This window comes from Neopelma chrysocephalum, unplaced genomic scaffold (genome assembly GCF_003984885.1).
Source record: "Neopelma chrysocephalum unplaced genomic scaffold, ASM398488v2 Primary Assembly neopelma1_296, whole genome shotgun sequence".
NCBI lineage: Eukaryota > Metazoa > Chordata > Aves > Passeriformes > Pipridae > Neopelma > Neopelma chrysocephalum.
Window position 1 is genome coordinate 302 of NW_020897958.1, and position 23,022 is coordinate 23,323.

A 23,022-nucleotide genomic window follows, 5' to 3' on the forward strand; every position below is an offset into this window, starting at 1 on the left:
GTGATGTTCGAGGCTGGCCAGTTTAGAGACCTCAATGGCCAGGTCCTCATGTTCTAGGTGGGATTTGCAGGTTTCCCTGTGGGCCAGAAGACAAGGGCAGCAGGCTGCTGTGAGGTGTATCCTCCTTGCTCTGAGGATCCCGCCACAGAGCTCACGATGGAGGGAGTGTTACTATCTAAAGCTTTAAAAAAAATGTACAGGGAATATAAACCTGTGAGAATGTTACAGTGAGACTGAAAATTTAGACTCAGAGGTCACATCCAGGGTAGAAGTAGTTCTGTTAGAGGAGCCATGGAAACACATGAACTGGAGGACGATTCCAGTCTGCTCCAGTACGTGGGTATATCTCAGGATTTCCCATGTGCCCACTAAAGCAGCCTCCGTGGTAATTCCCTGTGTGCAGCATGTGCTGGGGCTCATGAATTATGCAGGTTTATATCAGGTTAGTGTGTGTGTTGACATCATGTCATTCTAGTTCCTTAATCAAGATTCCAGCAAGACAGAGCACCTGCCCCATGAGGCTTCATTAACTGTACATATAATCTCGTCAAAAAGATATTACAGTACCTATAAAATTTAATTCTGAGAATTCCAGCCCATCACTCAAACACAAGTCCCCCATGATAGCACAGCTTTCCTCAGAGCACTCCTGGTGGGTTTTATAAATTGGCTGTTGTTCAACAGGAGCACTCGGGCACTGTGTGCATTATGTGGCAGCTTGTCCTTGCTCTGCTGCTCTGTCCACACACTGCTTGATAAGGTTTCATCATTACTTGCTTCTTCAGAACTAGAAAATGCCTTTTTCTAAACTTCCCTAATGTTATAGTTCCTCTTCTTTTAAGGGAAAAAAAATCTATGAAGGTTATAATGAGTTATTTTAACACTAATATAAAGTGACTACTCTTATGAAGATTTGGTGATTTTATGTCAATAAAAGCACAAGCCTAAAGCCATTTATTTATGATTGGTTATAGCACTGATGTATAGAATAACACATAATATCTTCTGTTTTATAGGATCTTGAATAATTTTGTTTTCAGTAGCTTGATCTTGTGCTCTTTTGCTTTTTTTGTTTTTATTCTTCTATTCATCCCCACCTTTTTAAATAAATACCTTCCTAGGCTAGGTGGACAAAAAGATGCACAACAAAGGCCATCACCACTGCACAGCCACTCCATGTCTCAGGCTTCTCAGTGGCTTGCTGGTTTATTCTCTAGTAAACCCACTTATTTATGCAGCTTGATCTGTTTTCCACATGAGAATATTCATGTTTCCCAGGGTCTTGAAGCTTACTCAGAAAATGACACATTTTTAAACCAGCTATCCTTAATACTCTTTAAGCAGTGGCTTTGGTGTTATTTTCTTAGACTTGGATATTATTTGATGGTTTTGTATAACTGGAACAAATTAAGCACACAGGATGATGTGCAAGTGCAGAATGTCCTCAGCAACCACAAGGCACACAATATGATGAAGTTTTCTTTCTGTCCCTGTCTTTCTAGTTCTGAAGAATTTGTGTCTTCTTGCATTGAGCAAAATGTACATCACTGTTAGCTCTGACAGCTGGTAAGTTCTCTTTTATTGAGCAAGAAGTTAATGTCATAGCAGCTGCCAGAACTAACAGTTTTCACTCCTGCACACTGAATTGTGGAGTAATCCCTTAGGATGGACCCTCTGTCAGTTCACTCACTGCTTAAATGAAGATGCCATTTTACCACAGCAACCAGTTAGACTAGTATACAGAATTCTTCAGCTCTCCAACCTCACAGAGCCAAGCGTGACAGGAGGCTGTAACAGAGGTGGGCAGTTTACACTGCACCTCAAATATTGTACAGAGAGCTGCATAGAAATCATATTAATGTTGCTAAGCAGAGATTAATTAAAACACGACAATTATGAAGAAATGAAATTCACTCAGCTGGTAAAGAGTATAGCTGATGAGGGATCCATTTTACAAATGCATTTTAAAATAAGCATAGTCCTGTAAAGTGTCAAAAGTCAGAGAATTCATTCAAGTTTAGGAAAACCATGTCTACTTCAGCATCAAGGCTCATTTTTCTCCCTGAACCCAATGCAAATCAAAGACCCAACTCTTGTGGATTCTGACTGCTGGATGGGCTTTGTTTCCTTGTTTGAGAAAGCACTGGGGGGTTGCAGAGCTCAGTGGTATGAAGCCTCATCACAAAAGATTCAGACAGACGAGTATTTTCCCAGATTCAGTGATGTAATTTAGTAAGCTCTCCTGCAAATTGTAAAGGTCCAGAAGAGACACCAATTAAAGTGGTATCTGGCAGTTTTTCATTTGACAATGAAATTATATCAGAGGACTAGTCAAAGCAAGATATGTACAGGTATCTCTGTGATCTAGATGTGTAACATTTTCACCAGCTCTGAAGTGTTAGCCTCAGTTTTGGAATTCAAGCTGTGATCACTCTGTTTTGCCTTCACTGACAAGCATCCTAGAAATGCAGACTTTTTTCTGATGATACTTCAGCCAAATAGAAAAGCATTTCTTGCTCCTTTCAAGACTTACAGAAATTCTTACTCCAAAGTGCTGGAGGCTGTGGGAAATACAGTATCTTGTCTCCTTGGTGAACATAAAAGAGCTGTTTGTCTGAGCTGAACATACCACACAAGTGACAGGCATGTATACTGTATACCCAGGCCTGGGTTCTGACCAGAGCCAGTATAGAAGATGCTTCAAACTTACTAATTGTGCTGGGAATTGACACAGCTGTAGGAAGAAAGAGTTTATTCTAGTTCCTATTGAGAAGGTATATGCAATTATAAAAACACTTTTCTGGACACAGGTAGACTTGCATGGTTACATAGCACTGTTATTACCAAGACCAAGACACATTTTTGAAACATTTTCAATATCCTTACAAAGAGCACTTGAGTGTTTTGTGCAGATTTAGTGAAGAGAAGATTTTATGAAGGGTCTTTGTTCGCAAAGGAAAAAAATTAACAGGAAAATGCTGGCTCTTGTGCTTAAGATGTATGTGTTGAAGGGAGATGGGCAGGGGAACAAACATCATATTCCAGGTCTGTGGATGAGCACATCTCAATCCTTTGCCTCTACACCTTTGAGACAAACTGCGAGGTGTTTGCCTGGGGCTGAGCGCTTTCCTCTGTTTCATACACACGAGGCAGAAGAGCTGACAGCACACTCCTGTTTGCTCCTCTCTGCTTCTCTGGCACTGTTTCCCAGAAACGGTCACATCTTCTGAAAGATTGTGGGGAGGTCTCTCAAAGCACCAGCTGAGCCTTGTGCATGCAGAGCTGATATGTGGTGGTGCTGAGGGAGGAAAGGGCGGATATTGGAAAGGAAATGGACAAAAAGAGATGGGGCAGAAATGGGTCCTGGCCACATGCTCTGTTCGTGTGCTGAAGGGATCCGTGGTCTCCCAGGGCCTCGCAACAAGAGGCCTTGCCTCTCTTCCTGCACAAAGATGATGGGGAATTGGGGAGCCCTCATCTTTCCTTCCCTGCCTTGTGCAAGGCGTCACCTGACACTGGCAGCATTCCTGAGGTGTTCTAACAAACCTGTGTCACTTGGCACAGCTCTGGGACAGTGAAGCACAGCCACCTCCCTGCACAGCATTCCCATCACCAGCCAGCTCTGGGAAACAAAGGTGGTACTTGGCTGGAAGCAATTTCTGTTGGAGTTCCTGACATTGCAGGTACTTCAAGGTTTGCAGTGCTCCCACGTTGTTGAACAAAATGAGGTAGTGCTGTGTTCATCAAAGCTTTTGTCAGTGCAGAGAGCTTATGCCAGGTGTTAGACAGTCTGAAGGACAGGAGTTGGTTCTCCGCGTCCACAAAGTAATATTTATGTATATGCAATATTTTCTTGATGCATCCTGCTGTCCTTTTTTGGATATAGCAGCTACTTGTCTTATACTGCTGGGTACGAAGAAGCAGGGACTGTTTCTCCTTGGTGTTTGGGTAGAACCTGTTGGCCACTGCAGAATTAGGAGGAGGATTTCACAGTCTTGCTTTCCAGCAGCCTGAAGATCCTCAGGCTGATGCACCTGAGCCACACTAGGGGATCATGAGACATCTCCCACAGCTCACGTGTGGCTGCGCTGCCAACATTGGGAGCTGCTCCAGCTGCTCCTGCAAGAGAGTATCTGCCACGAGTCTTTAGTTGAAGCATTTTGTTTTCTGACCACATGCATTTTCCCTTGTCTTGTGTGGGTTTATCCTAGAGTAGGAACAAGGATTGCTTTGGAGAAAGATGTAGGAACTTCAGTCATTACTGTCTGCTGTGCCTCAGGTTGCTTTAAATTGAATGGGAAAGGGAGAGTCTCACTCACTGCTGTTCTTTGTTTATTTCTCCCATTCAGATGCAGACGGATAATTGAAAATGTAATACCTGTGTTCAGAAGCCATGAATTCCAGAAAATTACTCTCAGAAACACGGAGAGCTTTTCCTGCTGCTAAATCCCAGTGCCAGCAGCCATGGCGGGTTCTCATCGTGGATGTCACATCACCTTCCTGGGCCAATACCTGCTCTGTGCTCTCCGAGGCTCTGGAAAACACGCTGTGCTTGGCCTGTGGCTTGGCAGGGCCCTGCCGTGTGCCCCTGCTGAGCCTCTACGTGGTGCAGCCCCAGCAGGAGTGTCTGCTCCCCTTCACGGTATGGCCGAGCCCGGGATCTCACAAACGGGACTGCAATACATTGTTGTCGCTCAGGAGAGAAAGTTACCGTTTACTGCAAATATGTATCTCAAAATTAATCATTCTCCAAAAGCATAGTTTCACAGAATTTTATGAAAAGTGAAGTTTAAAAGAAGTGTAATATTTTTGATCTGTGAAGCTGCTCACATGCATAAATTGGGCTTTGTTCTCATCTAAAGCTTCTGTCGTACCTTCCATATGCTGCTTTCTGCACTATCTGTACTCCTGTTCTATCAAAATTATCAAACACAACCCAAGCTGTAATAATTTGGACAGTGAAAAAATATTACCACTGTGGGAGAGATTCCAGATATTTAAAGGAAGAGGTGCAGAGTTAAAATATTATTGCCAAATTTGAGAAATATCCTGAAATCATATAATTACAGAATCATTTTGGTTGGAAAAGACTTCTAAGATCATCAAGTCCAATCCTAAACCCAGCACTGCCAACTCCACCACTAAACCACATACCTAAGCACCACATCTACATAGCTTTTAAATATATAGATCTAAGTCAATAAGAACAAGCACTGCACTCATCTGGGGCTGCGCAGTGGAATAAGTGTAGATGGAGAATGGCAAGCAGCTCTAAAGTAACAGTTTGTGCATAAGAATCTATGAAGTCATAGTGTTAGAAACAGTCACACTGAGCAATCTCATTTACAACATTAACCTAAACACACAGAACTAACCCTTCCACTTTATACAGCAATGGTGAAAACATCCTGAAATGTTTTGTCAAGTTTTCACATCTCAGGAAAGGTGGAGACCAACTGGGAAAAATAAAAAATCGGAGATAACAGTAATTTCCCAAATGTGATCTGCAAGGAGAACGTGGCTGATGGTGTGTCATGGTCTAACCTCAGCCAGCAGCCAAGTACCACGCAGCTGCTTGCTTTATTTTATAGGACAGGTTATAGAGAGTGGGACGTGGATGACTAAGGGAATACCAAAGAAACAGTTTCTGAAGATACTGTGGAATCACTCTGATTAGGGGCTTCAAGAGCAAACACTTGTCTTGCTTCCTAGGATGAATCCACTGGTAATTCATCCTGGCATGTCACTGCAGGATGGTCTGGGTGATCTGTTCCACAGCTGGTTCCAGGTGTGCTCTCTGTGAGTTTGCATTATGTCCAAGTTAGTTTGTGAGTGTTTGGGGCCAAATACCCACTTTATGTTTACTGGATATGTCCTGACACTGGTCCAGCATGTGCTGGCTGACAGCTGCCTTCAATCTAATTTGGTGATTGTGGCTCACCAGGGGATGTCTGACCTTTGACATAATCCCTCTATTTAGGAGTGTTATGACTCTGCTGCTCACGATCAGATGTCTTTGTAATTTAAACAACAGTTCCTCATTTTGATAGTCACAGTTTTTAAAGACAGGGGAACCTTTAGATCTTTGTTTGGCTTTCTTCATATTACAGGCTATTATATTTCACCAAAGTACCCATATATCGTTAAAGCACTTCTTCCAGAAAGCCATCTAGTTTGGGTCTGAAGATATACAGGGTGGATAATCAAGTACTTCTCTTGATGATTTCTTCCAGTGGTTAATCATTGTCATTGTGAAACTTGCCCCTGGTTTCTAATTTGAATTTATTTGCTTTAGCTTCCAGGGATTTGTTAATATATTTACTCTTTTGGCTGGATTGAAGAACCTGCTTGTATTTTATCCTTTCTTCCTCTAAATAGAAGCAAGTCCTTTCTCAGTCTTCTAGCTGGTAAATCAAAGAGAACACATTATAAGTCTAACTGCAAGGCATTTTTACAACCCCTTAATAACTTCCAAGCCCTTCTGTGTATTGACTCTGCTGTTTGTTTGATTCCAATACTGGACTCAGCAATGCTGTACAGAGAATTAAAAATACCCCTCTTGTTTGCGTGACTGGTCATCACATCAGCTCTTTTGCCATAATGCTGCATTTATCTTGGACTTGTTCGAGACAGCAAAGCTCACACACGAAGACTTGAGTCAGTCATGTGCATCCAGCCTGTGAGCCCCCACTGCCCTTCTCCCCAGCTTTCTTTGGGTGTTCTGCTCGGGGAGCCATCTCTTTATTTTACACATCTGATGTTGTACTGAAGCTGTTTTTCACAGCTGTTCTTTCACTTTTAGGAGCAGTAAAGTACTTCAAGGTGACTGTCTTCTTCAGACTATGAGTGGCTGAGGTCGCTTGGTTTGTTCAGCTGGAGGAGACTGAGGGCAGAGCTCATGGGGGTCTGCAGCTTCCTCAGGAAGGGCAGCACCGATCTCTTCCCTCTGTGACCAGTTGCAGGACCCAAGGAGACAGCTGCAGCTTTGTCAGGGGAGGCTCAGGTTGGATCTTGGGAAAAGGTTCTTCCCCCAGAGGCTGGTTGGGCACTGCCCAGGCTCCCCAGGGCAGTGGGCACAGCCCCAAGGCTGCCAGAGCTCCAGGAGGGTTTGGACAACGCTCTGAGGGACAGGGTGGGATTGTTGGGGTGTCTGTGCAGGAGCAGGGGTTGGACTGGATGATCCTTGTGTGTCCCTTCCAATTCAGGACATTCTGTATGTTTCTATGACTCGGTGGTCCTAATTTCACTAATAATGGTATCTGGTCCTCTGCTGCTTCTGGAATCAGGAATACTTTTACATCTCTGCCTGATGAGTATGTGTTCCATTTCAGCCTTCCTCAGAAATACCAGAGCTCCATTACTTCTCCTGTACCCCCGAATTTGCCCGTGTCTCAACAGGGCAGGCTGTGAGCACAGAGTCTTTCTGGTTCAGCTACAGAGACTTGACACTTCTCAGTGAGGAACCAAGATAGAGCTGCATTCAAGGGTGCTTTTTAGACAAATCATGTGAAGTCAGAAAAGCCCCAGAGCCGAAAATAAAGACTGGGAGAATACATGGGGAAGTGTCATATACAGTAACCTTTGTCTTACTCTTTCCTGGGTGTTTGTTTATGATCTCCCCAAAAGGGTCTGACAAGTCCAAGGAGCTTCCCTGGAAAGGGCAGGGGGACAAAGAAAAGAAAACCAGAGAGTACATAGATAACTGTGGAGGACTGCAAATGGTGACAAGATAGGAAGTGAGCATTAAAGCATCAAAAGCTTTTAATTTTTTACAAATGACAGCAATAGAATTGTTTTTCCTTTCTAACACTTGGTCTGGTAACTCATCTCTGAAGCAGGAGAGTCCACACACCTCCCGTGAGCATTTGAGTTTTTGATTATCATCACTATGAGTGTCCTAAAGGAGAAGTGTAAGAGCAGAAGAAATGTCAAATGTCCTCCTGAGTCAAACCAGCATGCTCTCAGCCCACTCTCAAAAGAAAAAGTTTTTGGGGAGTGCCCTAGCCCAGTCCCTTCTTGCAGTTCATTCTCCTCACACTCCCCAAGTTCCACACCTTGTATGTTGTATTTAGAATGACAGAAGGTACATTTGAGGCTATTCCTCTTGGACTCTGGTTCTAGACCTGTTACCCATGAGCTTTTGGAACTCATTTTTGAACCTGTTGCCACACTCTGACTCCAAACCCTCCTGAATGAATTCTAGAGGTTCACAGCTTGATGAACAAAGAGCACAGATATGGCAGGAGTGACTGTGGCCTGGGGATGTCCCACCATCTCAGTGCTCCCATTCACATCTCAAGTTCTGCTTGTTACACAGCACCAGGGGAAAGGGTCGTGTCCTACTACTGCATTTTGGCTTGGCAGCAGGGAGACAGCTAAAAGCTTGAGGAGTGATGGTGTGTGTTGTACTGGCCTAACAACCAGCTGGGTTCACTGTTCACTGCTTTATGACTTGGCTCCTGCCCCCAGTCTGAGCTCAGTGCTGGGAATTCAAAAAACCTTCTTCCACACTATGGAAAGATATTTCATGTTATTTGTTTAACAGTCTTTCATGTTCATTGAACGCTGTTTTGCAGCAAGTGAAAGAGAACTTTGGGCGAATCCAAGCCTGCATTTCGGAGCTGCGCTTGCTCCCAGCAGAAGGCTGCTTCCCACAGGGGGGAAGTGGAGTGGTACAGGCTGTGCAGGATGGATTGCAGCAATTCAAACAATACAGCAGACACACAGCAGCAGGAGGCTCAACAAACAGTTCTGTTGAGGTAAGAAAATGTTGCAAAGGTAGTGGAAGCCATCTCATTTCACCGGTCATGCTTTATAAATGTATAATCTCATGTACAGTGAACGTGCCAGAACATTTTAGGTATTCAGCAGTCTGGCTGTTTCAGAGATAAATCCTGGATGGAGATACCAAGTCCTTGAATCCCTCTGGACAGATTCCTGTGGAAAAGGGGACTTTATCTAGGGAAAACTATATGTACAGCAGTCCTATGAACTGGATGTCCTGGGACAGGATCTAACAGAGTTTGGTGGCTGTGTTCTCAGCTAGGGGTGTGTGCTTGCATAAGAAGGAGGGAAGCTGCTAATAACACATGAGAACAGATATATGAAGGTAGAAAACAGAGCAAGGTTCACAAGGAAGTGTTTTTTTTAAGCAGTACCCACTGATGTGAAAGAACAGGGAGTTAGAGGGGGAAGGACTCAAAGAAATGGTGTTTTCCTCTGGATGTCAGGAAATATCAGCTCCAAACAATCTTTTATTTCAGACTTCACTGGCTCAGGGTCCACCTGGCTTTGGAGCTTTGTCAGTCATAAAAACAAACTGAGAGTCCCATGAGTGAAATTTCAGGAGCCCTTTTATTTTGTTTAGATCCTTGAACCCTTCTGGTGTCACACAGAGTCATGCTGTGATCAGGCAGACTCTCCTAGCTGTAATTGGGACTCACTTGTCTATCCAGGAAGTCTTTCTCCTGATTTTCTGCTTTTCTGTGTTTTCTTAGGGCCTTGAGGTATCTTTCCTGCCCATTTCAAATGAGATTTGTGCTTTTGTAAAACTGGGGTTGGAACAGACTGAGTACACATTGGAGACAAGACCTTTTTTGACACACAACAAAGTCCAGGATGACTTCTAGTATAGTTGAAGGAACAAGCTACATTCAGAATTAAGCTATCCATGAGCATAGAGAGTTTATACTCCACTAAGCAATCCTTGTTCCTCTAGATTATGCAAGTATTTTGTACTTCTCTTTGCAAGGGGATGTAAGACATGCTGCAATGACAGGCTGTGATCACAGACAGGCAGAAGGCCATGTTTCTAAAAAAGGCAGCTTTCTGCTTCAGATTCCTAAGTGATTGCATTTTTTTTTCCATCACAAGCATTTTTTTATGCAGAGTAAGTTGAATTTTTATTTCTGTTTCCTTTTCTCAGAAGACCTTTGAGTGGTTTTGCTCAGATACAGTATCTTTTGAAGAAATAAAAAATATGGAGTTTTAATGCTTCCTGCTTGGAAGTGAAGCCTGGATAACATAGGCCAGTTAAAGTAGGCATTTACCCTGTTAAATTCAGCTGTATCAGGCAGATTATGTGTGGTGCCTGAGTACTTGGCATCTCCCACAAGTCACCATTTCTGTTTTTGGAGCCTTCTCTCCTGAAAGAGGCATTCTTTGGCTTTTGCTTTTTTTGTTACACTTCTCAAGTAAACCAGGTTAAACCAAAAGGCTTTCCATGTGCTTTCCTCCACGTGGAAGAGACTCCTGAGCTGCACTCCAGGGAGCAGCATCGCAGAGCTCCCTGGGACAGCCAGGCCCAGGCAGGAATAACAGGACAGGACCACAGCAGGGGGGTGAAGAAACAGCCTGTCAGGAGCTGTTGATGCAGGTGCCTGTGTGTGAGTAGCAGGAACACGAGTGCCTGTGCAGGCATTACACCTCTGTTAGAGAACAATTGCTGTAGGTGAGACCAGGATGGCCGGTGTTTAGAGCACAGGGGTGCCACTGACAATCTGCTCCTGCACATCAGCTGTTTAGGCATTTTCATAACAGTTAAAACACAAGAATATTCCTTGGTGACCAGTAAGCATAGGAGGCAGACTTTGTTACAATCTGCAGTCATTTAAAACCCAAATAGTAGTTAAATGTAGAAAGAATGACTTACTCTTTTGAGATCCTGACTTCGGCAGGGAAAATCATCGGCATCAACAAAACGAAATCTCAGTAGCAGCTACAGGGCAGGAAATGTGGCCAACCTGCAATAGGATGAAAAGCATTTTTCAAGTCACCAGTAGTCCGTTTTTTGTGAGATTAGGAAGTATAATGGCATTAAGGGATTGTATCTAGAAACTGTGGTAAAACAAAAGGAAGTCACAGTAGCTACTTTAGCTTTTGTATGTGGTAAAATATTTCTCCTGGTCTCTGACCAGCATGTGCCAGTCTGACTCAGGCTGTGAAAAGGGTAAATTGGAGGTGACATGCTACAGATGTAATACAGCCATGGTTTTGATGAAATAAACGTCCATCAGTGTAGCAAATGCTCTTTCTATAGCTCTACAAAAGATAATTATATCTTTTAGACAGTTCAGCTACCCCCAGCTTAAGAACAGTTCCTGCAAGCCATTTGCATTAGTTCCTAAAAGGTGACCCTGATAATATCTTTATTCCCAGTAACTCAGAGGCAAACACTAGGGAGAAGTTTGGTTGGAGAGGTTTACTTTGTTAGGGAAATGAGGCTTGATCTGGCATCAGCAAGGCTGACACAGCTCCATGTCCCCAGGCTGAGCTCATGTTCCCATCAGGCAAAGGAACACAGAACACACATGTAACACACATGTCCAGGCACATGTGTTCACACAGATCACAGACACTCAGAGCACTCACACGCACAAAAGTGCATCTGTGGCCTCAGCCTGGGCCCCTCTCTGTCTGAGCAGGATGAGATCCACCTGCAGAAATAAATGTGTGTGTACACACATCTCTATCTCCAGCCCTACAGCATGGATCACTCCAGCAGCTGCTCTCAGACACTCAGTCTGCCCAGTACCTGCTCCTAGATCCCAGTCTCCCTAGTTTCTGGCATCTGGACATATGAGTCCCCAGGGCTCCAGTTACTGGTACAAACTGTCATGTTTACACACAGACACACTCAGACCTGGCCAGGACTCTCCTCATCCCTCCAACAGCCAGCTCCTCCCACATTGGTTCCCAGGCCATGTCACCCCTTCACCGTCTGGTCTGTCCTGACCTTCACTGGCAATCACAGACACACAAACCTCCCACCTGAGCTGTGCTCCAGCTGCTGCACTGAGACCCTCAGGTACTCAGGCACACAGAAGAGAGTCCTCACCCAGAAATCTGATGTTAAACATGCCTGACAGGTTCCTAGAAACTCTTCTAAAAACTCTTTGCAGTTACTTAGTATTACACCAAAACTGGGCAGTGGGTATCACACCTTCTGTTGCTCTCTTAAGAAATATCTTTAGGGCAGACTGTACACTTCTTTAAAAAATATAAAATTCCCATTCAGCTTTCAAGTGAGAAGGCTGGATTTAGTCTATCTGAGCTATAAGTGACACAGTAATGGGAGGAAGTGGTGTCAAGGCAAGTCCCTCCTTACACACCCAGACTCACTGACTGGACATGCGAAGCACAAGACACCTGTAAATTGTTCCATCTTCCAGCAGTGGCACAAAACCTGTAGATGTTCCTCCAGTGACCCTCTCAATCCATTTCATATTGGCTTAAATGTAAGCCAAAGCTCAAAAAAAAAACGCTTTCAAATCTGCTTTTGAATGGATGAGATATTTTAGTGAGATTTCCCCTCTCTCCATAGATGGGACCAGTGCTATTCAAACAGACCATTATCACCTGTCAAGAGAGGATTAGGGTAGAGGCAGCTCTTGCACACTCTGCTTTGTGTTTCAGATCACAATTCTGACTAGCCAGTCCAGCAAAGAAATGGTGAAGCAGCTGGAAAAGAAGCTAAAAGATGTGGACCTTGTGAGTCTGCGAAGACTACAAGTCATTGAGGTTTTGAAGAGAGACTTCCTGGAGCCCGAGGGTGAAGAGCAGTGTGTGCCAGCAGAAGAGCCCAGCAGCAGTGGTGAGTGTAAGGCAAACAAGGTGCTCAGGGAAGTTTGGGCAGCAGGACAGCCACTAGTTCTTGCTTTGGTCTGATATCTGTCACTGGCCTTTGTGCCATTTAATGTCACTTAGGTAAGTGAGAACTGCTGGAGGAACAGTGGGAAGTTTGTACCACAGCACTTCTCTGGAGCTTTAGCACATTTGGGCAAAAATTAATGCATTAATTCAGCTCTGAGTATTGCTTAAAATTTACATCATGTGCAATACAGCTGCACTGAGGGATTAGAGAGAAAAATGCCCTGAGTTTATGGGGGTAACACTGACTCACACACACCCCTTCTGCTGCTGAACATCACACTGGGCACTTGACTGCCTGATCAAAAGGTCCTTGGTGCAGGCAGAGGCAACCTGAATCCTTGAAGCAGGTAGTGGGGAAAGGAGAGGCAGGAGAGACAGGCAGGACATTTGCAATTTCAAGGGTCCCCTTTAGTCCTTTCTCCTGGACTACATATTGCACAGTGCTGGGAAGAGTTACTTTCACTGACCAAGTCAGGTGCTCAGCCTCTTGACTAGCTGGTTTTTTGTCACTAATGATGTTCTTGCTTACCTGCTGCTTCTCTTCTCCATGCTTAGGGCAGTTTTTCTTGAGCAATTAAGGCTGTATTTCTTCAGTAACCAGTAGTTGCACACCAGTGAGTTCTCTACAAGCCTCCACCTTCCACAACAGGTCTCCTTTTAAAGGTCTTTCCTGCAGGCACTTAAATTCCTCATGAACAAGACACACCTGGTTCCACACCTGGATCACACAGCAAGTTCTCACAATGAGTTGATAATGAGCTTCAAAAACTGAGTCCAGATGCCTCCCAAAGTTAGTGTAAGACCTGTTCCTAGCAATGTCAGTGTTGCTTTACTGAGTGACAGGCAGCGTTGGATGTTGTTGCCTTACTTGTCTCTAGCTGTTTGTCTTTTCTGGTTACAGCAGCAAATTTCTGGTCAATTGTCATTGTAGGGGCTGGGAATGGTGAGGTGGGTTGCAGGTTCCCTTTTGCCCTGTCCCTCACACCCCTGCCACATGCTTCATTAGTGAAAGAGTGAGCAAGTACACTCCAGACCCTGGGTTTTTCCTGCCCATATCTCTGAAGAACTCCTCCCTTAATTTGACAGTTTTCAGGAGGGGGAATTCAAGCAATGAGAAATTCAGAGACTGAAAGTCCTGCTAGGTCCTGTTTTGACTATTTTTGCTTCAGAGCAAAAGGTGCTGAGCAGTGTCTAAATAAACCAGCGAGATGGTGATCCAAAATCCAGTTCCAGCTCAATACTTTGCAATGTTGCTATAACTGCAGCTTTCATACCTGCATGTTGTTTTTCCTGGCTTGCAGATCTCCTTGGTGATTTCAGCTCTTTCTCAAGGCTGGTAAAACAATGAAATGCTCCATAGCAGGAGTTTAGGCTGGTTTTCCCCATGTGCAGCACAGCACTGACTGGGCTCTCCGTGCTGCCCCTGCATCCCACTGAGCTGCTGGCAGCCCAAACCAAACACTGAGTCCTATAATCCAGCACTTAGAGACACATCAACGCTCTTACTGCCAATTAAAAGCTTCCTTTCCCTCAGCAAGGCATGGCTGGTTATTCCAGACTCTGGGGGAGTCTCTGCAGGTAAAACTGCTTGGCTGGAGAAAAGCAGTGCACTGGTACCACTGAGTGGGAAAAGGGAGTCCTGAGGAGAAGGAATCAAGGTTCTGGCACTCTGACCTCACTTTAGAATTAATTTAATATGCCAAAACCACAGCAAAAAAGGGGATTACAAAAGTGTGGAAGAAACTGCTGCACAGAGTTGTGAGGTTGAGGTATTCTTCAAAAGCACCACTCTTGTCCCTGTGGAGAGAGGGCACCTTTGGGTGGCTGCAAATGCTGACTTCTCTGGTGAGAAGGGTTGTTGTCAGGACTTTGCATCGAGCTGGGGCTGCACAGAACCCTGCAAGGGAAGCCTTGGAAGACTAGAGACCTCAGAGGAGGAGATGCTCTGTGTCTCTCTGTCAGAGGGCTGCTTTAGAGAATGGAAAACCCCAGCGTGTTATTTTTAAAAGTGGAGTTGTACAGCCCTTTCACTCAATAAATGGAATGAAAATATAAATGGGGACACAAAGGCCATTGAAATTTCAGATTATGAAATTCTAATTTTCTGAGTAGAAGACTTGGATGAAGTATTTACTTTTAAGTGAAGCACCAGGGAAGGGATAGTTCAAATAATTTAAAAAAGGAGCCCAGCTGGCTTATGAAAAGGATTTTTTACCTGTTGGAACTCCTTTCCTCTGTTTCTGAAAAAAAATTAAAAATTCATTGTCCTGTAAGAAAAAAATACAGTAAAGAACATTGAAGTTGCAAGATCCAGCATGCAGGAAGTGCAAGATTAGTGCTGTGTTGAACTATGGAATAAACATTGTGATGTAGCACTAATTAAGAGGTTCATCCCACGGAGGGTATTTCTTCCATTAGTTTGTTTCACGGCTGTTTGAACCTGCTTACCTTTTTAATATCCTTTTCATTTCAGTTTAACAAGTCTCTAAATTTTATGGATTCCACTTGTTTGAAATGGGACGTAACGGTGGTGGATAGTTTTGCCTGCTGGTGTATCTGCAAGGATGTTCTACCCTGGGACTGCTGGGTTACCAAGCAGCACTGCTCAGTAACGTGCTGAAACCTGCCCTCTTTGTGGGCCAGGTCTGGGTCAAGTGTTGCTTCTGTTCCCCTCAGGTCTGTGAGCAGCATGTTGAGGATGATCAGCCGTTTGGCCTTCAGGCCATTCTGCAGAGTAAGGTTCACCTTCGGGATGAGGAGCAGGACTCATCAGCACTCCTACCAAATTCCCTAGCTGTGCAGTCTCTCTGATTTCCCACAGCATCACACATCCAGTGCCCCTTGCTAAGGGAGAAGGAGGAAATGCTTTCAAACTGAGGAGTCTCTGAGGCCAGTGGTGCCATGGTTCACATCAGTCACAACTTGTTCTCTGGAGACAGTCCCAGCACCCCAGGGATGGAAAGGGTGGTGGGGTGGCCTGTGGAGCAGGTCAGCTCCCAGCAGTGTCCCTGGAGTCACAGTGCTGTGTTGTGATTTGCATGGTAATGGCTTCTGAAGCGCTTTCTTTGTGACAGCACTCAAGGTACTAAATGCGGTGGAAAATGCAAAAGAATGTTCTTTTCTATGGCTGAAAATATTTGTGCTTTTACACCTTTTTTTCCCAGCAGACATTGGAATCCTGGGAATGGACATTGATGTGCAAACCGTAGAGGACAATGTCATCAGCTTGGAGATGCTGTTTAAAACATGGCTCCAGGACTATGGCACGGAGAGGGAACAGCTCCACCTCCTCCTCCCATCGGGAGGTTTCAGCCACGCTGCTGCACCCAAGAGCACCATAAGTATTTAATTTCCTCTCCCCCTCTGCAGGGAGCTCCTGAATTCCACAGCCTTAAAGGTTATCCAGGCTCGTCCTGTGGGCACATTCCCTCCCATGGGCATGTTCCCTCCCATTTAGAGAGTGAGGTCCCTCCAAGGGAGGTCTCTGGGTGAGTGGGAAAGCTGGGAGTTGTCTCAGGCCGATAGGAGCCTATTGCTCAGAGAGCTGCTTGTTTGCTGCCATGTCCCGTGGCTGCTGAGGCTACAATTCATTTCCATTCTGCAGCAAAATGTGCCTGGAGGAGCATGTGAATTTATAGCCATGTAGTCAAGGGAAAAGGGGCCTTTTACGTCTTGGGAGTTGAATAGCCCTAAAAAATGTGTTCCTTCTGTTCAATACTAAAAGTCTGTGCCAGAGCTGCACTTAAGTAAAGGCTGTCTTACAAAAGGACTTGACTTTGATTTATATCTAGTGATTTAACGCTAGAATAGCTCATGTTCTAGCTGGAGCTGCCAACAGTTATCATAATGTATGGGAAAATTTGTAAGGAATATGCCTTTTTTTCCCTTTATTAGTCTAAATCCAAATCCCTAATCCATCTTTGGGTGAGCACTGGAAACACCAACAGCTCCAGCAGACATAGGTGTGTTCTGTCAGTTGTTGACTGTGCTGTCACTCCTGCAGTGCCATGGGAAGTCCCTGCAATCCCCTTTCCACACCTCTCCAATGTGATGCTCCTGTGCAGCTGCCCATTGCTGCCATAATGGGAGCACACTTGTCTTCTGGTGATCCACAGGCCAGTTCCAGACTGGAACCAAAGCTCACGGAGAGTCACTGATATGCTCCACAGCAAGCAGATAAGAAAGCCTGGTGGGCATTTTTGTGTGTGTAGTAGCTCCATCTCAGCCTCCAGCACAGGCAGTTATGATATTGATTTTCCTTCATCCTAACGTTGGATTTCTTACTTGATGCATTGTCTTATTACAGCTAGCAAGGCAAACCAAGTTACACTGCACTCAGGTTTTTTCCCCTTCCCACACTCCAGGAATCTGTGGAAGGCCAGAGAGATTGTTTGGAGCTCTGTGCCATGTTACACCAGTGTTAACAGTGTTACATCAGTGTCCTGTGTTTCTCCACACACACAGATAGAAAAGCTGTAGGCAACATGTAGCCCCGAACCCAGTGTGGCTCTGGGGAACAAGGTGCTTCTCCCTCTCCAGCTGGCCACTCATTACCCAAACTGGAGCTTGCCTGCCCAGTTACTGACCAACCAGCATTTCATTAACACACCAAGTGTGTGCTGTTTCCCCATGTGTGTAAAACGGGGACAGGTTGCAGCCTCGTGTCAGGTTTTAGTTTTCTTCCCTCAATAGTTGCTAGAAAACATTAACTTTGTAAGTGCTTTGAGCGTGTCATGTGCTAAACACTTCCAGTGACCCAAACCAATCTCCTTCTCCCAGTGTGCCTCAAGTGCGACCTGCAGGAGAGACTGCTGGACCCAGCCCTGCTCTCGGGGCCGGCTGATGGCCCTGGGAGAGCAGCAGACCCCAGTTCTCCCTGGCACGTGGCAGCCTGGCCAGCCACAGGGCTGCACAAACTCCGGGTGGTAAAGTAAGTGTTGCTCTGTGCCTGGGAGGTGGTGGAACAGCAGCTTCACTCCTCCTGTGCAGTGTCAGCCTGGGACCTGGTAACATCATCATAAAGCACTGGGGGACTCAAAGTTCTGGTGAGCAAAACTGTGATGTGAGATAGCCCCGGCCCTGTAACTCCTCCTGCCATGGAACAGCACAGCCCACACATGGACAGGAGCACAGCCCACACACGGACAGGAGCACAGCCCACACACAGACAGGAGCACAGCCACGAGTGGTGGTACCTGGCACTGGCATTGATGGGTGTAACACCACAGGTGTTATTGAACCTTAGGATTAAAGGGTGGGCTCAGTTCAGCGCGTGCTGTGTCTCACCTAAAAAATCCATTGCGCAGGCTGGAAAGGTAAAAGACCTTTCCCAAAAATCTTCGTTCGCGAAGACTGGCCATTAATATTTGTGCAACAGTTGTTTCCCTCCAGTGTAAAGTTCTGTAGATCGCAGGCATTGCAATAATTCTGCTGTTCTCTCACTACCTAATGAGGCCACAGCAACTAATTGGATGTCAGAGCCTGAGCTAATTAGTTGGACTAGTAGTAAAAAAGCAAGGGAAGCCTCATAGTGCTGTGTGACTTCACCTAAGGATGTGCTCGCTTTCCTGTCAGCAGTTCGTGGCTGGTGAGCACAGAGCACAGCACAAGTGATGCTCTCTAGTGTCTTTTCTGAGGTTTATTTATGGGGGGGGAAAAGTCATTTTTGAACTACGCAGTTGCTATTAAAATGATTCTCAGCCTGTCAGTAGCTGAAGAGCACTAACAGGAGCCGTATGCTTGCAGGGCTCTGAAGTCTGAAGGGGTCTGTGAGTCTGTACTGTATGGCCTGCCCTTCATTATCAAGCCCACGAGCTGCTGGCAGCTGGACTGGGATGAACTGGAGACAAACCAGCACAGCTTCCATGCTTTATGTCATAGTCTTCTGGTAAGTGTGTGAAAATTGCAGTGTGATGGGGAGGGATTGCCAGAGAAAGGAACAGTTAGTGCAAACCCCATAAAATCTGTAGCCTGCATCAGAAAACATATTTCAGAAGCTGCAACTCATCTTATGGGCCAGAGCTGAGCTTGTAAATCTTTCCAGCCAAGGCATCCACTGGAAAGATGCCACAGCACATCAAACCTTAGAGAAGACCCTCGAGCCTATCAGAAATCCAGTGTTTGGGGATATGAAGTGCAAATGTCAGAGTTGGAGTTAGATCTGCATCTTTAACTGCGAAAAAAATTAACCAAGGCTTGGACTGTGGAGGACTGTCCATTACTGACAAGTTGTAAAGCAAAATTGGATGTTTTTCTTAAGAATTGACTTGCATTTAATTAAAAAACAAATACCATACTGTCCTCAAGCATATTGCAGAATAGTGTTCTTATTCTGATGTGTGAGTGTGTGGCTGCTCCTGAGCACTACAGCCCACGCTGACAGTGCTGAAGGAAGTGGCTCTTGCCTGCTGTTCACATTGGGTTTGGTTTTTGCCATTTAGCAAAGGAAGTGGATGCTTTTGGCCAGGCACGAACCTCAGAACACTAATCCAAGCTGGAACATTGTGGTGCATTCCTACTACGTCATCGTCCCTTCCGACTCTGCCACTCTACTCCTCAAAGCAGTCGCCATCAGGGAGCTCCTGCTGCCTTCAGCCTTCCCAGCCCTCCTTGCTGAGCACCCTGAGCCAATCCGTGGCCCCATAGAGGTGAGTCAGCACAGCCCTGCTCTGTGCCCGGGTCCCAGGGGAGTCACTGGATTCCTGCTCTAACCCCTGTGCCCAGGTCCTGGGGGAGTCACTGGGGCCCTGCTCTGTGCCCGGGTCCCAGGGGAGTCACTGGAGCCCTGCTCTAACCCCTGTGCCCAGGTCCAGCAGTACAGGCAGAGATCAGAGCAATGATCAGCCCTATGCACAGGCCCTGCAGCTGCTGCTGAAGCTGTGGCCATCTCCCTCATTGCCAGGGAACACAGATCTCCTCACACCTCAGAGAGAGGTGCTTTAGGCAGTAGAGAAATCAATACAGAGTACCTCTGTTTCTTCCAGTAGATTCAGGCTTCTGCATTTCCTGTTCTCCCAAGTGGTCTTCCTCTGCTCCAAGTGCTGCCAGGAAAGGCAGAGCTCTCACTATAGCCTTAGCAGATAAATAGAGAAGGAAATGGCTGGGAAAATGTCTAGTGATAGCTGGAATATGATGGAGCACTCCAAAACTTTCCAGCAGAGGACATATCCTACAGCTTTCCTCATGGACAGTTAATGCCTGTCTTTTGGAGCAATGTTGTGTGTCTGTTGCAGAGAGTGGGAAGAAGTGTTATGAGGCAGAGTGGAGGGTGACAGTGCCCAGAAAGGGTGCTCCAGCTTGTTGGCTGATTCTGGGCACGGGAAAGGATAGGACTGCATCTTGCAAGGGAATGCTTAAATCCATTAAGACCTGGTGGCAGATGCCTCGTTCCTACACAGCTAAGAGTGCTCCTGGTGGGTAGCAGCACGGCCAAAGATCCCCTCCCCTATCACTGCAGGGTGGCATGGAGTGTCTGCAACACTCATCCCTGCAAACCACCCCTCCCAGTGCTAAAAACAACAACCCCCCACACACAGACCCCACAGCCTCTACCTGTCACAGCCCACAGCAACTCAGTTCTTTCTCCTGAGCAGAGTGCCCTGAACAGCTTGGAAGTGGAAGTTGCTTATAACCCCTTACACCTAAAAAGCAACCTGTACAAATACCTGAAGAGTTCGTTGTACAAAGCTCCCCATCGGCAGCAGGCCCAGCCCCGGGAGCAGCGCCCAGAGCGGCACCAGCCCAAGCAGGTAAGTGCCTTGCTGGGACCAGCCTGGAGTGTGTGTTCTGCCCATCTGGTCAACTTCTTACAGAAGGGCTGAGGGCAGCTCCCTGGTACCCGGCAGGGATGGGTGCAGGATCAGCTCGTGCAGCTGAGGGACACTGGGCACATTCAGACACAGCCACAGTGGGACAAGCCAGCGCCTCCTTCCACAAGATGCACTTATGTCTTGTCCTGTCTTGCAGCCCCAGAGCAGAGCCAAAGCTGCAGTGGCACCCCTTCTGCTGGCTCCCTCTCCCCTCCAAACATTCAGACCAGCAGCAGCGAGGAGAGACTCCTGTGAGCGCCCTCCCCTCCCCAGGGAGTATGATGAGTTCCTGCAGTGAAGCCCAGGCTCTGCTGGGGCTGCCCATGTGCAGGCACAGCTCAGCTTCTTGCTCAGCTGCACCGGGCCAGAAGCGGTCGGGCAAGACACTGAGCTCAGCCTCGGGCAGACAGGCACTTCCCATCCTTTGTTCCTCCTGGTTGTTTTACAGTTCTGTTCGTCACCGAGTCAGTCTACAGGAAGTTTCTGCTCTGGGACCCTCTGTCCAGAGATCCAGCTCTCCCCCACACCACCACGTATTTCCTGTTCTTGTCTGCACACATCACAAGCATGCCTCAAATTCTGGTTTCTGAGACTGGGCTAACGCAGGCCACAAACCACAGATTGCTGTCAGCGGGTGCAGAGGAGCTGCAAGCAGGGTGGTGAGGAAATCAGACAGACAAGGCAGGCAGGGACACCGAGCTCCCCTCATCCTGCAGCAGCAGGTTCAGTGGGGTGTTTGAATAGGCCTAAAACGGGGCTCGAGTTTGATCTTAAAGCCTGGAATTCCGCCCTCCCGGGCACAGCACTACCCATGATGATGATGATGATTTGCTTGCTTCCGAGGTTGGCCTCGCTGTCCAACACCCCAGCCAATGAAGGGGTCTGTAGCAAGTGCCAAGGCAGGGCTGCTCCTGCACAGTGACATCTCACACAGCTGGAACTGCAGCACAGCCCCAGCCCCATCTCCTCCTCCTGGACCACCTGTGCCTATGGGGCTGGTCCACGAGCCAACACAGCAATACTTTTTGGCAGGGTTCTGAAGATTCTCAGATCACAGTATGACGTGGCAGGGGAAGAATGCAGCACCACACTGGCCTAGAGCTTTTCAGAGAGTTTCTGCCCAGTGCTGGCACACGTCAGCCTGGTTTTCAGTGCAGGTGTAGGGCAGCTGCCTCTGGCAGGGCAGAAGCTGAGGGCAGCTCAACCAAGCCAAGGTGGGGTGGTCTCTACCAGCCCCCTAATGCCAAGCACCAGCACAGTTTGTGCTCTACTTACTTCGTTCTGACAAGCTGTTTCAAAATAAAGTTATCCACCATAATGTTCACTTTCTGCCTATGGTTTATAATGTGTAGAGCATTGCTATCCCAGCACTGACCTGTGCTTCCTGAGAAACAGCTGCAGTTGAGCAAGGGCACAACACAGGCACAATCCTGCCCGGGGGCTGTTCAGCAGGAGTGCAGAGCTGTCAGAGCCCTCTCTTCTCCCTGGGCTCTCAGCTCATTGACAGGCCCTGAGACCCATCCAAGGGCACGGGCCTGCTCTTCCCATGCCCTGGCATCTCAGGCAGCTGCTTGCAGCAAGATATCAAGGGCAGGTACTCTGGAAAACAAGGCAGACACCCCTGCAGGCACAGGGATATGGACTCATGGGGTGCAGGCTGGTGGCCAGCTCTGCCTGTCTCGAACACTGCTGGGGAAGGGACAGGAGCAAAGGGCAGTGATACACATACAAATGGCCCAGCCTGGGGTGTGCAAACCAGGCAACAACACGAGAATGACAGAACCAGGTGGGGGAGGGAGGGCGGCAGATAGGAGATGGAAAGTCTTTGGAAGTCCTGAGTTGCCTGTTAGGAGAGAAGATGCTATTGCTGCAGCAAGAAAAATAAATATGCTTTCCTTGCAGCCAAGAGGAGAGCAGGCCTGTGCAGGGACCACTGGGCTAGTACAGATGCTGGAGCATCTTCCTTCCTCACTGTCGCCTTTTAGGTGCCAGTTGGGTCAGCCCAGCACGCTCAGCTCCACGGGAAGGCACGGACACAGCACACGGAGGTGCCCACAGGGATGGACATGAACAAACACCCAGAGGGAGGCTGCTCTTCATTGTTTAAGTTGTGGAGCCTCTCACTGGAGTCATGAGGAAGGATTATGGGCAGGTGGCCTGGGCTACCTAAGCAATGCCCAGAGCTCATCTCTGGAGCAGGTGGGCAGAACTGCTCTTGGGATATGGACATGGAACCACCATGGACAGGAACACAAGCAAGGGACCACCCAGCAGCTAACACCCTCTTCTCCTGCCCCTCCTCCCAGCAGGAACTGCCTCAGCCTCCCTCAGATTCTCAAAACCCCTTAGGCTTCTTTCCCTTCTCATGCAGCAAAACCCCAGTGGAGAAGACAAGCCAGCCCAGAACAGCCACAAATTGGTCCTGGCTACAGCTGAGCTGTATTGTGACAGGGCTGAGGGTTCCCCCTGCAACTTGGGCAGTAGACAAATGGCCAGTCAGAACCCACCACCTTGTCACCATCTCACCAGCCTGAGGACCTGAACCTGATCCTCCAGACTTCCC

General features: G+C 46.9%; 1 protein-coding gene across 2 annotated transcripts; it reads left to right on the forward strand.

Moving 5' to 3' along the window:
• Positions 1-4,312: 4,312 nt before the first annotated feature.
• Positions 4,313-21,195, forward strand: M1AP (meiosis 1 associated protein). Of its 2 annotated transcripts, none has more exons than XM_027704883.1 (10): positions 4,313-4,642; positions 8,577-8,759; positions 12,415-12,592; positions 15,819-15,992; positions 17,431-17,581; positions 18,397-18,538; positions 19,092-19,298; positions 20,244-20,399; positions 20,617-20,710; positions 20,908-21,195. In XM_027704883.1, exons 1-10 carry the CDS (start codon positions 4,394-4,396, stop codon positions 21,120-21,122), a joined length of 1,749 nt encoding a protein of 582 aa, XP_027560684.1. In that variant the 5' UTR covers positions 4,313-4,393; the 3' UTR covers positions 21,123-21,195. The 2 variants fall into 2 exon arrangements, with proteins under 2 accessions (XP_027560684.1, XP_027560685.1); XM_027704884.1 differs by having other exon boundaries at positions 20,617-20,735; positions 20,908-21,157.
• Positions 21,196-23,022: the final 1,827 nt, after the last annotated feature.